The sequence below is a fragment of the Silurus aristotelis genome (assembly GCF_946808225.1).
Source record: "Silurus aristotelis genome assembly, chromosome: 8".
Taxonomy (NCBI): domain Eukaryota; kingdom Metazoa; phylum Chordata; class Actinopteri; order Siluriformes; family Siluridae; genus Silurus; species Silurus aristotelis.
In genome coordinates, this window is record NC_139581.1 from 25,698,469 (window position 1) to 25,716,443 (window position 17,975).

Genomic DNA, 17,975 nt, shown 5'->3' on the forward strand with positions numbered 1-17,975 from the left:
TGATTCAGCATCCAGCTTTGACTAAACCTAGCACAACTGTTATAAACTTACAGACAGATTTTTATTTTGCACTTTGATTGTAAAATTGCTAAAGTCTTTATATACATTTCTTGTTAGGAATCTAAAATCTAAACTGCCAAAAGAAATTAACTTGAAAACAAAATCCTTATGATAACATTAAAAAGTGCTTATTAAATAAGTAAAATTCACTCTGTTGATTCATATTTGTCACAACACATGTGGGTAACTTGATTATTTAAACTGAGACACTGAGAAACTTCATAGACTGGTGCTCTTTTTCTTATTTTGAAAAATGAACAGGTTAGGGTAAGTCATATTAATCAAAAACAAAGAAACAACACAACAACAAACAAATTATCAAATAAATAAGTAGTAAAAAAAAAAGTGGTACAAATTTCAGCATAGTCAAAAAGGTTTGGACACCTTAGCTTACAGACTGGTTATTTCAGGTAAGATGTGTATATATACAGTATATATATATATATATATATATATATATATATATATATATATATATATATATATATATATATATATATATATATATATATATATATATATACTGTATATATAGATGTAATAAAGATCTCAATTAGACTTTTTTACGCCCACAATGGCTGACGGAGGAAGAGAAACTGATTTGGTCTCGGACAATCTTAAAAATCAATTTTTAAAGCGGACTTTTCCGAAAAAGTTAGACATCGTGAGGAGAGGTCGACCAACGCCAAAGCTAGCTAGCTTGTCTCATTGTTTGCTTACCACTTCCAGACCAGTGCCTACGAGCGGTACCACTGGATTACAGCCTCTGAGGAGCGGTGCATTATTAGTATGCATCTCTGGTAAGTAGGTTGTATTTGATTTAAATTCTTGATGTTTTTGTCACGTTATTAGACAAATATTCATTCTGAACTGCTCTAGATGATGTACATGGCACAGTTATGGTTGTAGTGTAGAGCTTTGGAGATGTCTTTACTGGGTTTCTTGCTTTAGTAAAATGGTATTTACCCTTAATATGTGAAATGCCTCTCTCTTTGTAATGCCATGCCTTGTTATATTGTGTTTTTGTATAGTATTGATGGTTTCTATAATTGCTACCTGAAAGTGGTAGTATTACGATGTGGATTAAGTCCCCACTGAAGGCCCAGGTACCAAATGCACTTTCATATTTAGGCTCATGTTTGGGCCCCTGCTAAAAGAGAAATTGTAATACTTCAGCAAAGGAAGGAAGTCCATTTACCTCAAAGTTTAGTGTTTTCTGTATGCTGGGAATTCTGAAATTTTGTATAGTGCCCAGCAGTTAAGGAGGATTCTGTGTACAAAATAAATAAAAACAGGATGCAATAATTAGAAAATTTCATGAAGCCATATCAAATGTAATTGACAAAAGGTCAGTAAACATGATTGGGTATAAAGAGAGCATGTTTGAGAGTCCCTCAGAAGTAAAGACTGGAGGTTCACCAATCTGTCAAAACTGTGTCTAAAAATTTTACAATTTCAGTATTATATTTCTTAATATAAAATTGCACAGTACATAAGATCATAAAAAAAATCTTCTTGAAGGTCTTCTTTTTTTCCTTATTTTTCTTCTTTCAGCTTCTCCCATTAGGATCATCGTCTACATACCCTGTCCTCTACATCTGCCTCTTTCAAACCAACTACCTGCATGTTTTCCCCTCACCACATCCATAAACCTCCTCCTTGACCTTCTTTTCCTCTTTTCCTTCATCCAGGCAGCTCCATCCTCAGCATTCTCCTACCCCTATTCTCCTATACGATATACCCCATGTTCCTCCTCTGCACATGTCCAAACCATCTCAATCGCACCCCCCTCTCTTTGTCTCCAAAACGTCCTACATGCGCTGTCCCTCTAATAAACTCCTTTCTAATCCTGTCCATCGTCGTATCTCCAAACAAAAACCTCAAAATCTTCAGCTCTGCTACCTCCAGCTCCACCTCCTGTCTTTTACTCAATGCCACTGTCTCTAATCCATACAACATCGCAAGTCTCACCACAGTCCTATAAACTTTCCCCTTCACTCTTGCAGATACCCTTCTATCACAAATCACTCCTACCACTCTTCTCCACCCACTCCACCCTGCCTGCACTCTTTTCTTTATTTCTTTAACAAACTCTCCATTACTTTAATTCAATTCAAATAATTTCTATTTGTATAGCGCTTTTAACAATGAACATTGTCTCAAAGAATCTTTACACAGATAATGTGGTGATAAAAATAAATAAAATGTTCTTTATAAGTATAAGTTTGTCCCTGATGAGCAAGCCGGTGGCAACTGTGGCAAGGAAAAACTCCCTGATGGCATAAGGATGGAACCTTGAGAAAAACCAGACTCAAGAGGGAACACATCCTCATCTGGGTTGCGCCGAATTTCCATTTATTACAGATAAACGATGTTTTGCATTGACAACTTTTTAAGACTACATTGCACTGTTGACCCCAGGTACCTAAATTTATCTGACTTCTCCACCTCTTCTCCCTGCAACCGCACCACTCCACTACTCTCCCTCTAATTCACACACATGTACTCTGTCTTACTCCTACTGACCTTTATTTCCCTTCTCACCAGCGTGTACCTCCACCTTGGTCTTTGCTATCTCTCTTCACCTGCTGCCGCATCTTCTTGTACTCTTGCCTACTTTTCTCATCTCTCTGTCGATCTCAATCCTGTTTTGCCAACCTCTTTCTCCTTATGCTTTCCTGCACTTTTTAATTCCACCACCACATCTCTTTGTCTTCCTATTTCCAGATGTCACACCAAGAACCTTCCTAACTGTCTCCCTTATCACCTCCTCACCACCACCGAGCCCCTTTCCACTATCTTATTCTTCTTTCAGTCTTCACTCTCCTCCTTTTCTTCATCTCTAAAACCATCCTACAGACCACCATCTGATGCTGTCTAGCTACACTGTCCCCTGCCAACACCCTACAATCTCCAATCTCCTTCAAATTGCATCTCCTGCATAGAACATAGTCCACCTGTGTGCACCTTCCTCCACTCTTATACGTCACCCTATGCTCCTCCTTCTACTTAGAATAACTATTTACCACTGGCTTTTCCATCCTTTCAACTAAATCTACCATAATCTGATCTTTCACATTCTTCTCCTTAAGGCCACGCCTACCCATCCCCTCCTCATCACTTCTGTTCTCTTCACCAACATGCCCATTAAAGTCTGCCCCAATCACCAATTTTTATTTCCTCGGTACACTGTCCACTACTTCATCTAACTCACTCCAGAATTTTTATTTTTCCTCCATATCTCAACTTAATTGTGGAGCATAATCACTGATGACATTTATCATCACCCCTTGCACTAAGAGTGCACTGACTTGTGCAACCCTAATGGCTGGGTTGCTCGAAGGATGAGGGCAAAATTCAATATTGGATGCTTGTGATTGGAACTGGTGTGATTCTATAATGGAATTTAAAAACTCCTCCAGAAATTATTCTTTGTAAACATAGTTCACCACAAATCATTAAGTCATCCACAAATATAGGTTAAAGCTTGACCTTGCAAAGGAGAAGCCAAAGTGGGGAAAACTGCCCTGTGGTCGAACAAATCAAAATTTTGAATTCCTTTTGGAAACTATGGATGCTGTGTCCTCCAAACTAAAGATTCAGCCTGTCATCACCACTCAGGTTAAATAGGTTTTAGAGCAACATGTGCTTATTTTAGATGTCCTTTTCATGGAAGACCTTCCATATTTCAGCAAGATAATGTTAAACTGTGCACTGCATCATTACATCAACTTGTCTTGAAGAACCCAGGTGTTGCAGTTCAAACCTTTTACTGATTTAACACATTTGGCACATAATAAAACAATAAATATGACAAGGATAAGACCCAGGATTCTTGAGCAGTTAGAATTTGCAAATCATCGCATTTGTTTTTTTTTTTGTTTGTTTGTTTTTTACATTTTACACTGCATCTCAGTTTGTTTGCAATTGAAGTTATAAAATGTTACTTTACTATAATACTTTTTTTGTCACTTTGATTTCATAAGCAGTTACTAAAGTCTTAATAACACAATTGGATATGTATTTTTGGGCAATGATTTTTTTTGTTTTGATTATGTGTTTATTTACAGATGGGCACAGTTCTTGTTAGGCATCTAAACTGTTAAAACTGACAAAAATATTGATTATGGGATCATTTAACATTGTTCGTTAATTCAGTTACATTAGCACTGCTGACTATGAGCACATGTGGGTGGCTTGTTAAAGACAGAAACTGTGAAGTCTCAGAAGTCATATATTGAAACCCCTTTTTCTCGCTTTTCATTGACTGAGTCAGGATGTCGTTGTAAACCTCAGACTTCATCTCTATCATATGATGACTCAGCAGTTACAGTTATGTTTATTTATCTACAGTTCTAAGCATTTGGAAAATGTCAGTAGTGTTAAATTTAGAGCAACTTAGTAAAGCCAATTAAACAACGGTTAGCTAATCTCACTGTGCATCTCTATTGATGGTTACACTTGATGGTTACACTTTGTGATATTAATGGTCATTTAATATGATAAGAAAGTATGTAGCTGATGTTGCTGTGTACTATAGACTATAGTATTTTTCTTCCATATATAACAGTTTTTAAAATCTGTATAAAACTTTACACAACTGAACAGTGTGTCTGATATAATATTTGATATAGCATTCTTGCAATATTGCAATGTTGAAATTATTAAAAGTTTAGAAAGTAAGAAAAAATGAAGTAAATAAAACTGCAGTCTGTGTGAGTTTTACAAAACTGGCCTACCTTGGGGTTTGGGGTTTAGTAAAACTCACACACACACACACACACACACACACACACACACACACACACAGACACACACACACACACACACACACACACACACACACACACACACACACACACACACACACACACACACACCCACAAAGACAATTTCTAATAGGTGCCACCTCTCATACACAGATCATACCCACTTCTCTCTACTCTATTGGAGCACTCTGCAGTACTTTTTTTATTCAATCTTACTATATTGTCATAATTAATGTAATCTCATTAAATGACTTGAACATGTTATTTCCAATATTTGTGACATTTGGACTCATCCTTAATCTTCATCAGAGCTTGGGACATCAAGGTAGGTCAGGAGAGCTTTACTTTTTTTAATCAAGGCATATTTTATCAAAGAGATCCATTACATAATTTTTTTGGTGTATTGTTAATGTTTGAGCCAATTCTTTCATGATCTCTTCACCACCAGTTCAAGATTTTTCAGATTAATTCCTTCAGTGCTTGAGTGCATTTTATAATTTCCTGACTGCATCTGATAATAATCATAATCATAATAATAATAATATTGTGATTTGTCAGGTGTAATTTTCTCTCTTACCTTTAAATAACCAGTCATTTTTTAATCAGAACATATGCACTTTTGATAAGATTCTGTTATGTACCCACATCTATATTTCCCTTGTGCAATTATTGCATTGTATCTATTAAATCTGAGCTGCCTAAAATTAACTCACTGAAAAAAAACTGATTTAGAAAACATTTGAATTTGCTGGTGCTATAACATTGTAATAAGAACACCTTGTGAGCTAAGCACAATCTGTTTCAAAGGGGGATCAGGGCTTCTAGTGACTGATTTCTATAATACTTTTTGTTTTATGGCAGCTTTACCCTTAAATGTTTAAAAAAATGTGCTTTGTTATCCTGAAAGCCTGTTTAAATATATGTTAAATATATTGCTTATTGCATTGCTTGTCAGTACTTTTCTTTACTATTAGGAAAAATAGACTAAACTAAAATTTAGTGTCCCCCAGTATTGAGGATAGTAATATTAAATAAATAAATAATCAGCCATGTTTGAAACTTTGATGACTGAATTGTGACATTTCAATGACAATGTTTCAGGTTAGGTTATTCAACCAGTTCAGTTTTATCAATAAGGCAACAATGTAGTAGATGTAGGTATGCCTATGTTCAGCTGGCATCCGCATTGGGACAGGTAGAAATCAGTGTGGTCGGCTGCACCATATAGGAATGCCTCAGATGCAAACCACACACCATCATAACTTTATACCTCAAAGTCACATGACTTGAATGCTGTGAAAGGGTTCACTGTTTCAATTAGAGAAATATTGCATGTGTCACTTAGATTTGTTTGATAGGTGGATTCCCTATCAAATGCTGAAACAGAAAAGTAGTGAAGTAGCAAAGCTGGTAATTTAAAAAATACAAATGATTTAAACGTGCAATGACTTCACAAACCATAGGAAATTAAATTAATTGTATCATTTAATAAATGAATGCTGCACTAACACATGTAATCTATGAGAAATTATTAAGAATCTTCAACACTGATGTTTATTTTATTTGCCAAGAAAATGTGTGTGTGCGTGCGTGCGTGCGTGCGTGCGCGTGCGTGCGTGTGTCTGTGTGTGTGTCTGTGTGTGTGTGTGTGTGTGTGTGTGTGTGTGTGTGTGTGTGTGTGTGTGTGTGTGTGTGTGTGTGTGTCTGTTCATTCAGAAAAATTAACAGAACATGTCTTCTATATGCATTATTTTCAACATTGGCACTCAGCTTGCCCTAACAACATTCAGGCTTTTTGTGTGTGTCGTACATGACTATTCTCACAGATGTGTGTTTTTATCATCTTTGAAATAGATTTGATCTTAGGAGAGATCATTATTGAACGCTATGTGACAGGAGTGTTGGGAGAGGAAGTAAACCTGCATTGTTTGTACACTGGCAAACTCAACGTCAGTCATTCCTTTTGGAAGCGCCGAGATTCAACAGGGCAAAGGGCAAAGTTGTTGGCAGGATACAAAAATGGCAAACCATTTGCAAAAGACAACTTCTCCACTCCAGCATCTATCACTAATCTTACTGTGAAAATGGATATAAACAGCTTAGAGGCAGAGGGAGTGTACACATGTTTGTTCAGCATAGATGATGATGAAATTATGGAAACAGTATTCCTTAGTGTCATTGGTAAGTTCATATGCACCAAGCTCTCTGATATATAAAATTCCATAGCTATCTGCACACATGAATATAAATAGCATGAACACATTTGCATGACAGAAGCACATCACAGGAGACAATGAAGCTCATGAATAAGTAAAATCCCCATATATTTACCACTTATGAGTATAAAAAGGCATGTTATGAAAAAACAATACAGGTGGTAAGAGTTGGAAAAAAGGTAAAAGATGTGGCAAAAGCTGCATAGTGCACAAAATAAAACAATAATAAAAATTAAAAATTCAGGGGCATCACTTTGTATACAGGGGCATTGCCATACTGGAACAGCTTTAGGCCCAGTGAAAATTTGATCATAGGAATGAAGCACATCCAACTCAAAGTTCAATGTTTTGTGTATGCTGAGAATTACAAAATCATACATAGTGCTAAGCATTTAAAGATAGGTACTCACAGTATCTTGGTTGTAGTCTTGAGAATTTACCTCAAAATTCTCCAGTTAATAGCACAAAACTCAAGACAACACGTCTGACAATGTTTTTTTTTCTCAAGCTCGGCCCCATGTGAGCACCCATGCAGAGGAAGAAGTTCTGAATGGTATTCACTACCAAAGCATCTTCTGTTTATCTTCTAATGCCAAGCCCAATGCAACTCTCCATTGGGACATTCATGGGGCGCCACCCAGTGAGGACATTTTCAAAATCCACAACACACACTCCAATCTGCCAAATGGCACATACAGTACTGTCAGCATGCTCCGTTTCCCCATCCACTTGAATTCTGAAAGTAGCGTTGCCTGTGTGATTCAACATCCAGCTTTGACTGAGCCTAGCACAACTGTTATAAATTTACAGACATTTGGTAGGTTATTATTGGAATGTTACTACACTATAATTCTTGTAAAAACGTCTTTGTACTTTGAGAATTAAAAAATTTACTAAAGTCTGTATTGGGTAATTACATAATTTTAAATCTTACAAAGGTATATGAGTGTGTCTGTGATTCTGCCACTTGAGTTGACTATGCTACAGTTGATCTCTTTCTGTGTGACATGTGTTTCCTGTATAATATAAATACTGAAAAAAACTGTTCCACTTCCTCTGAAACTGATGCTTTGCACATAAACAAATAAATAAATATTTATTTTCTTATATTTCCTTATAACTTTTTTTAATCTTCCATTTTCCCTATTAAGTTTCTCCAAACATATCCATGGAAGTAGCCCTCACTGAAAAAGAAGGAAAAGCAGTCTTTGAGGTCATCTGTAGTGCAAAAGGAGGAAGGCCTCATCCGTCAATCACTTGGATTCAACCTGAATCTGCAGACACATCATGCTCTGCTAATTTTGTAAAATTTGAACTGGTTTCTAGTTCTCAGTGCTTTCCATTAGATGTTTATGAGGGGAAAAACATCACCTGTGTTTTTAGATACTCTCTTCTTGCTGCCTTAGAGAGAACCTTTACACTGCCAACGTACTGTGAGTATTAGCACAATAAACATTGATGTGTGTGTGTGTGTGTGTGTGTGTGTGTGTGTGTGTGTGTGTGTGTGTGTGTGTGTGTGTGTGTGTGTGTGAACGTTACACATGCAGAATGTTACACATGCAGGCATTAAAAGAGTTGTGCATGCAAATTGTTTACTGCCCTTAATGCATCTTATTTTCTAGATCTCACCACTCTTCATCTGACAAATAGCAGTATTAAGATGGACCGTTTGAATAACTCTAATTTGCTGATATTAAAAGAGGAGGACGGTGACATTAGAGTCGGCATTGAAGTGTTAGGAAATGTCCCAAAATATGAAATTAATTGCACAAAGTAAGAGTTCTCAATAGCTAAAATGTTAATTTTTAAGGATATTAGGGATTAGACAGATGGCTGATCCATGTACAGAATACTGATATTTGTATCTGCTTTTCAGGGATGGTGAACCTCTCTCAGAGTATGGGTATGTGGATAGTATTGGTCTCATGATAAGAGGCCCAGTTAGGGCAAACCATGCAGGCATATACCAGTGCCACGCCTTCTACTACAAACATACCGCTTCTTTACAGTTTGAGATAGATGTGAAGACCAAAGTCAGAGAACCAGGTACAAGCAAAATTTTAGTTTTCCTAAAACTTTGGTTTTACTTGAGTGTTCATTTAACATTATTTCATCTCATAGATCACGTCTCTTTCTAAAAACAATTGCCTACTTGCCTCAAGAACTAACTTCATATTGTCTGTTTCTCCCTAGCAAGAAGAATTTATAATTCATATTTCTGCTTGTATGTAAGTTATTAATTATTTGGGTTTAATTCCTCACAGCTCCTATCAAAGTGACTCTGACATCCAACACATCTTGGGAGAATGGATTTAAATATAGCGAGCTGAAATGCATGGCAGATAATGTGTCTCCTGATGCTAATATTACTTGGGAAACAGAAAACTGCAGCAATGGAATCAGTGCCTCTAAGCATGGAAATGTTGTATCTGGAAGTCAGCAGGACAATGGTGTGGTTTGGAGCACAGTATGGCTCCCACTTTATACCTATGCAGGATGCACAGTCATTTGTGAGGTTCTTTACCATGGGTTAGAGAAACCGGTACAAAACACCATCGATATCCCTTTAATAGGTAAAATTTACAACATTGGACTGATTTAGGGATACAACGTTATAATAATATAAACTACAATAGATCTATACAATATAATCAAATTCCTCAATAGTATTTACAATAGGCTCCTAAAAATAAGTTATAGTCAGATGTAAATTATATAAAGTTTATATATTATATTTAATGCTGTTTTATATTATAAATAAAATTTTCCATTATTTAGCAACACAGTAATAGTCTCTGTAATTCACTTGTCTTCCATTAGAACCACCCAGAAGTCATGTGAACGTCAGTTTGCAGAGAGACTCCACACACTGGACTGCTGTGTGCAATAGTGTTGGAGCCATTGCCAACATCTCCTGGGTCATTTCTGATACCAATATAACTGCTCTACCTTTGGTCATGAATAAAACAATAGAGGGCAATAAGGTGCTACTCACATGCATTTATAAATTTAATCTGAAGCAGCATGAAGGAAAATTCTTGACATGTGTAACCCAAAATGTGTACGGGGAAATACGGAGAACCATACATGTCCCACGTTTTGGTAAGTTGATCATTGACAAATTAAAATTTAACAAGCAAAGATTGGTATTTAAAAATCAAGCATAAATTTGTTCAGTACATATTTATTATGTGGCCAAAAGTATATGGACACTTAGTATTAAACATTTAAGAGCAATAGTGAGGTCAAGCATTTGGTGTTAGGTGAAAAGCTTGGCATACAAACTGACTTCCAGTTCATCTCAAAAGTCTTTAGTGGCCAATTTAGGCTACCCAAGTTCTCCATACCAACCCTGGTAAACCATATCTTTATGGATATCACTTTGTGTTAAGAGGCACTGCTATACCAGTACATGTTTGTGCACACTCATTCCAGTGAAAGAAATATGATTAATATTAATTTATATAAAAAAATAGATATATTAATATTATATGTGTACTTTATTAACATTTAGTAAAAAATACACATTTCTGCTCTTGCTTTGATTCTGCAGTTATCTCATCTATTGTGGTTTGTAACAAAACAATTCCACATGCCAAACATACTGGCTTGCACAGAGTGGCTATACAGGAAAATGTTTCCAACCAGAGGATAATTTTTAGAGTTTATGGGAATGCATCATCATCTAATATAAAATGTTTCAGGTAAGATAAGTTAGAACATATCTGCAATGTACAATGTCGTTATTACAATACCATATTTTAAAAACATATTCCAAATAAGATAAGATAGATAAGATATAAGAGACCTTTATTCATCCCACAGTGGGAAAATGTAAAAAAACTTTTATGAAAGATCTATAACTATAAGTCTCCAAAATGCTCCACATTAACTTAAAACATTTACTTTCCTGAATTATTAAGAAAGCAACACTACAACAATATGTTATTACAGCTATTGCAGATCAGTGGTTGTCCTTATTTCTGTGCTTGACTGATATTAGGTCCAATGGACTTTCTGCACAAACTCAGGGTATGGCCCTGGTTTTCCCCCAGCAAGTGTCAGAGAGTGATGCTGGTTTGTATACATGCTTTTCATCGTGGTCCAATCACAATGCCACAGTTACTGTTCTGGTGGAGGTAACCAGCCAGGAAATACACAGCAGTGAGTACTACTTTGCCCTAAGTGAAATTATAGTGTCTATACAGTGGGCCTTGTTATAATCACATAATAACAAATAATATAAACTATTAATTTAATTAAACATTATATGGCTAAACTTTGAATCTTCTTTCTTTTATGAGGCATAGTGATGCTTATCCTGATCTGCTTTTCCTCTGCCTTTGCAATCACCCTTATATTGATGGTTGTACTCTGCATATTCTGGTGAGTTCTGGTGTTGTTTATTTAAACAGCTGTTTCTTCCAGATATAGGTGAGATTGTAGGCAAAACAGGAAACAAGGTTGTACACCTAGACCTGCGTGACATGCTATTCATAAACAGGATACGCAGTGGTTTATATAGACAGGATACCTACTGCCACAATACACCTTCTGTTTAGCAAAAACAGATTCTTTTAATGACAATGGATATATGTGAATTCTTATTTGCCTCTAGCTTTTCACAATAGGAATGAACTCATAAGGAAAATTTTAGGGTGTGCTAAAATATACTAATTAATATACAATTAAGTAATTGAAATTAATTGAATTAAATCAGGGATGGTAAAGGATATAATGAAGCATTCTATGATGTTTGTACTCTGCAAGTGTTAAATTTCATTGTGACATTTCGATAGACTTTAGGCTTGCTGCACTGGCTTGGTGTAAAAATAATTTTTTGCTTCTGTCTCCCTTTGTAGCAAAAGAAATAAAGAGGTGCAATGTTCAAACCAGGTACAGTATGTATATTTAATTACATTTTTAATTGTTTAATTTCAGTGACAACTTCAGCTGATCTGTGCCAATGTGTTTTATATAAAGGACTGGAAGAAACGTGAGTCTCTGGCTGCCTTGATGCAGGACCCACGCTCACCAGAAGTCAAGAAAGCCAAAGGGCAAGGGCAAGAGTATGCAGAGTTAGTGCACTACTCCATAGTGATTGATGTGAAAAGCATGGTGTGAAGGAAGCTTAGAGTATTCAAAGATCTAAAATGTAAATAGATCTTAAATAGCATTATGTGGATATAGTGTATATGAAAAACAAAAACGAAAAGTATCCAACATCACGCTTGCAACACTTCATTTGCAGTGTGCTGTCCTCTAATGTTTTACAGTAAACAGGTTTTTTTCATCTGTGATATGAATTAACTCAGTGAAAGACTTAATTACATGTACTTTCATTACAGTAGCTCTTCCATCATTAATTACAAACACACACATGAATGGGTTTAAAAGGCTCATAGAAAGTGGCCAAAGGCACTTTTGGGACTAAGTGTGGAAAAGTAACAAGTAATGTTGACTACCTTTGACTTGTTGCACCGTTGCTGACTAATAAGTAAATGTAATATAAAATGTATTAATGCAAAATAAAATCTATTAAGGTATGTCTAACTTAACTGTAATAAAAAAAAACAATAGTATTGCCCTATCACAACTAAATCCAGCATTTGCTTACATTTCACCTCCCTGAGGACACAGGAAAATCATTTGAATTAGTGGTGCTGTAATTGTAATAGTATTAATGACATCAACACTTTTTAGCAAAGACTGTTCTATAATCATTTAAATAAATACAGAATAATTCATCACTTAGTTTTAAAATTGTTTAGATTATTTACTTATACGTTTTGCTTGCTATGTAGTGCGTTACAGTTATAATCATATCGGTATTTCATACATCATAATTTTGACTGTTAGGAGGAAAAGCACTGAGGGTGTGCAATGACAAGTGCATTGTTAATCCTTTATTATTATTATTTCTTTTTCTTCAGGCTACTGCAGCCCTTACACTGTAAAATGTCTTTAAGTGGGTAGATTTAATGAATAAATGTAATGAGAATACTTAATTTAACAAAATGATTTTCTTGTTGTTGTTTTTTTTACAGTTTTTGTATAATATATGTGTGTATATGTATATATATATATATATATATATATATATATATATATATATATATATATATATATATATATATATACACACACACACACACACACACACACACACACACACACACACACACACACACATACACTCACTGGCCACTTTATTAGGTACACCTTACTAGTACCGGGTTGGACCCCCTTTTGCCTTCAGAACTGCCTTAATCCTTCGTGGCATAGATTCAACAAGGTACTGGAAACATTCCTCAGAGATTTTGGTCCATATTGACATGATAGCATCACGCAGTTGCTGCAGATTTGTCGGCTGCACATCCATGATGCAAATCTCCCGTTCCACCACATCCCAAAGGTGCTCTATTGGATTGAGATCTTGTGACTGTGGAGGCCATTTGAGTACAGTAAACTCATTGTCATGTTCAAGAAACCAGTCTGAGATGATTCGCGCTTTATGACATGGCGCGTTATCCTGCTGGAAGTAGCCATCAGAAGATGGGTACACTGTGGTCATAAAGGGATGGACATGGTTAGCAACAATACTCAGGTAGGCTGTGGCATTGACACGATGCTCAATTGGTACTAATGGGCCCAAAGTTTGGCAAGAAAATAACCCCCACACCATTACACCACCACCACCAGCCTGAACCGTTGATACAAGGCAGGATAGATTCATGCTTTCATGTTGTTGACGCCAAATTCTGACCCTACCATCCGAATGTCGCAGCAGAAATCGAGACTCATCAAACCAAGCAACTTTTTTCCAATCCTCTATTGTCCAATTTTGGTGAGCCTGTGCGAAATTGTAGCCTCAGTTTCCTGTTCTTAGCTGTCAGGAGTGGCACCCGGTGTGGTCTTCTGCTGCTGTAGCCCATCAGCCTCAAGGTTCGACGTGTTGTGCGTTCAGAGATGCTCTTCTGCATACCACGGTTGTAACGAGTGGTTATTTGAGTTACTGTTGCCTTTCTATCAGCTCGAACCAGTCTGGCCATTCTCCTCTGACCTCTGGCATCAACAAGGCATTTGTGCCCACAGAACTGACGCTCACTGGATATTTTCTCTTTTTTGGACCATTCTCTGTAAACACTAGAGATGGTTGTGCGTGAAAATCCCAGTAGATCAGCAGTTTCTGAAATACTCAGACCAGCCCGTCTGGCACCAACAACCATGCCACGTTCAAAGTCACTTAAATCACCTTTCTTCCCCATTCTGACACTCGGTTTGAACTGCAGCAGATCGTCTTGACCATGTCTACATGCCTAAATGCATTGAGTTAATGCCATGTGATTGGCTGATTAGAAATGTGCGTTAACGAGCAGTTGGACAGGTACCTAATAAAGTGGCCGGTGAGTGTACATACATACATACATACATACATACATACATACATGCATACATATTGCACAGTCATTTTCAGAGCATATGTATATTTGAAAATGTAACGCATGTTTTTACACCGATAAACGAAGTTATAGACTATAAAGACTAAATAAACTAGTGTTGCAGATGTACAATGTGTATGCCATTTCCCCATTCCCATTTCCCCATTCACCTAAACACTTTAAGCCAGATATAATTGAAAAACCTCAACTTAACCAAATGAACCTGATTTGATGTGAGTGATCGTATTTGTGAAGACACTGGAACAAATCAATCAACAAATGGCTCAGAAGAAATTACTAAAAAAATTGGATCACTTCTTTTAAAGATGGAAAGTGTATACATTGTGTTTAGTAAATGCATTGATGAGCTGGTGGAAGAGATTAATTTCATTTGCACAGCTTCAGCTCCCGTTATCCAACAAGTTGCTCATAGAATTTTGTAGAAATACAGCTGTTCTGTTATGGAGGACATGGTTACAGAATTGGTGGAGGAACCGTGCAAGTCATACCCTTATATGCAGTATAAGGTCATATAAGTATGCGCAGTGCACTAGGAGTTAAAGGGCACTTTGGTTCTTCCTTTGAGTCTTAAAAAAAATGCACCATCTGAAGTGTGCTCCACACTAACTGCAATACAGTTATGCAGTGGTGGGCCATGCATTTGGTACCTGGGCCTTCAGTGGGGATTCAGTGGCATTACAGAGCGAGAGAGAGGGGCATTTCTACGGTGGCCAAGAAGTGCAAACCACCTTAACAAATCAGAAAACAAATTAACAATTCATTCATATCTTGTATATCTTGAATGACAGGTGTCTTGTCCTATAATCGGTAAGTGTTCGATTCACAAACCATAATCTACCTTTTCCGGTTTGTCTGAATTGTTGCACGAAACACATACGAAGCATGGAGATGTTTAGGACCGATGCAGTGGAGTTTTTAACAAGATTGTTTAACAGGATTTTGGAAGGTGAGAAGATGCCTGAGGAATGGACAGTGTGCTGGTACCGATCTATAAGAATAAGAGAGATGTGCAGACCTGCAGTAACTACAGGGGAATTAAGTTGATCAGTCACATCATGAAGTTATGGGAAAGAGTAGTGGAAGCCAGGCTGAGAGAAGAGGTGACCATCTGTGAGCAACAATATGTTTTTATGCCGAGGAAGAGCACCACAGATGCATTATTTGCTTTGAGAATGTTGATGGAGTAGTATATAGAAGGTCAGAAGGAGTTGCATTGTGTGTTTGTGGTTTAATAGAAAGTGTACGACATGGTGTCAAGAGAGGAGTTGTAGTATTGTATGAGGAATTCAAGTGTGTCAGAGAAGTAAGTTAGGGTGGTGCAGGACATGTATGAGGACAGTGTGACAGCAGTGAAGTGTGCAGTAGAAACGACAGACTGGTTCAAGGTGGAGGTTGGACTGCATCAAGGATTGGCTTTGAGCCCTTTCCTGTTTGCAGTTTTGATGGACAGGTTGACGGACAAGGTCAGACAGGAGTGTCCCTGGACAATGATGTTTGCGGATGATATTGTGATTTGTGGTAAGAGTAGGGAGCAGGTGGAGAAGAGCCTGGAGAGGTGGAGGTACAAGCTGGAGAGAAGGGGAATGAAAGTCAGTAGGAGTAAGACAGAGTACATGTGTGTGAATGAGAGGGAGGCAGTGGAGTGGTGCGATTGCAGGGAGAAGAGGTGGAGAAGGTGGAGGAGTTCAGGTAACTGGTGTCAACAGTGCAGAGTAATGGAGAGTGTGTTAGAGAATTGAAAAGAGTGCAGGCAGGGTGGAGTGGGTGGAGAAGAGTGGCAGGAGTGATTTGTGATAGAAGGGTATCTGCAAGAGTGAAAGGGAAAGTTTATAGGATTGTGGTGAGACCTGCACTTTTGAGACTCAAAGAGACCTGCATTTTTGAGACTTGTGGCTAAATGCCGCAAATGTTAATGTAAATGCAATGTTGTATGAATTAGAGACAGTGGCATTGAGTAAAAGACAGGAGGTGAAGCTGGAGGTAGCAGAGCTGAAGATGTTGAGGTTTTCGTTGGGAGTGACGAGGATGGATAGGATTAGAAACGAGTTTAATAGAGGGACAGCGCACATAGGACGTTTTGGAGACAAATCGAGGGAGGGGAGATTGAGAGTTTGGACATGTGCAGAGGAGGGACATGGGGTATATCGGTCGGAGAATGCTAATGATGGAGCCACCAGGAAGGAGGAAAAGAGGAAGACCAAGGAGGAGGTTCATGGATGTGGTAAAGGAAGACATGCAGGTAGTTGGGTTGAAAGAGACAGATGTACAGGACAGGGATGTATGGAGACAAATGATCCGCTGTGGCAACCCATAATGGGAGAACAGTTATGGAACAGCCTTCCAATCAGTGTTCGGGACTCAGACACAGTCTCAGTGTTCAAGTCGAGGTTAAAAACGTATTTCTTTATTCAAGACTTTTATCAGTAGATTTTTTTTCTTAGGTAAAGGTGCAGATCTGGAGGGAACATGGATATAGAATGTTTGGTGAACTCGGATATTTGTATGCTGTCACTCTCACACGTTCACTCAGGTTTGTTGACGGTGGTGTGGTGGGTCGTCTTTTATCCCAGAGATCCCTCATGTCTGTGTTACCTTCTGGTTCTGGCCATAGCAAGTCTTGCCAGAGTCCAAACTGCACAGTCATATTAACTTTCATACAACAATAAGGAGCAAGGCCCTTAACCCTCTATGCTCCGGGGGTCCCTTACGATGGAAAAATCAAGGTCCGTGACGTCGGCGTGACGTGGGGCCGCCTTCCTGTGGGCTCACCACCTGCAGGAGCGACCGTAAGGGACAGTGCTGTGAGGATTGGGCAGCAGTCGAAGGCGGGGGCCTGCTTAGTTTTTCTTTCTCTCTCTCTTTCTTGGTCGAGTTAAACATGCTCCTGAGGTTCCAGTGACCACTGTTCCTGCCCCTCCCTGTCCATCCTAGTCACTCCCAACGAAAACCTTAACATCTTCAGCTCTGCTACCTCCACCTCCTGTCTTTTACTCAATGCCACTGTCTCTAATCCATACAACATCGCAGGTCTCACCACAGTCCTATAAACTTTCCCTTTCATTCTTGCAGATACTCTTCTATCACAAATCACTCCTGTCACTCTTCTCCACCCACTCCACCCTGCCTGCACTCTTTTCTTTACTTCCCTAACACACTCTCCATTACTTTGCACTGTTGACCTCAGGTACCTGAACTCCTCCACCTTCTCAATTCAATTCAATTCAATTCATTTTTATTTGTATAGCGCTTTTAACAATGAACATTGTCTCAAAGCAGCTTTACACAGAAAATGTGTTGATTAAAAGTAAATATGTTCTTTGTAAGTAAGTTTGTCCCTGATGAGCAACTGTGGCAAGGAAAAACTCCCTGAGATGGCATAATGTAGAAACCTTGAGAGGAACCAGACTCAAGAGGGAACCCATCCTCATCTGGGTTGCACCGAATGTCCATTTGAAGCAGATATACAA

The 17,975-nt window shown here is 37.8% G+C and overlaps 1 protein-coding gene across 1 annotated transcript; it reads left to right on the forward strand.

Annotated features, from left to right (window-relative positions):
• The first annotated feature begins 4,955 nt into the window (after positions 1 to 4,955).
• LOC310730014 (uncharacterized protein) lies at positions 4,956 to 13,063 on the forward strand. The gene is made up of 13 exons (XM_083548757.1): positions 4,956 to 5,154; positions 6,684 to 7,010; positions 7,554 to 7,862; positions 8,197 to 8,478; positions 8,668 to 8,818; positions 8,922 to 9,091; positions 9,310 to 9,618; positions 9,866 to 10,147; positions 10,599 to 10,749; positions 11,049 to 11,209; positions 11,350 to 11,431; positions 11,908 to 11,941; positions 12,029 to 13,063. Exons 1-13 carry the CDS (start codon positions 5,088 to 5,090, stop codon positions 12,167 to 12,169), a joined length of 2,466 nt encoding a protein of 821 aa, XP_083404883.1. The 5' UTR covers positions 4,956 to 5,087; the 3' UTR covers positions 12,170 to 13,063.
• The last annotated feature ends 4,912 nt before the right edge of the window (positions 13,064 to 17,975 follow it).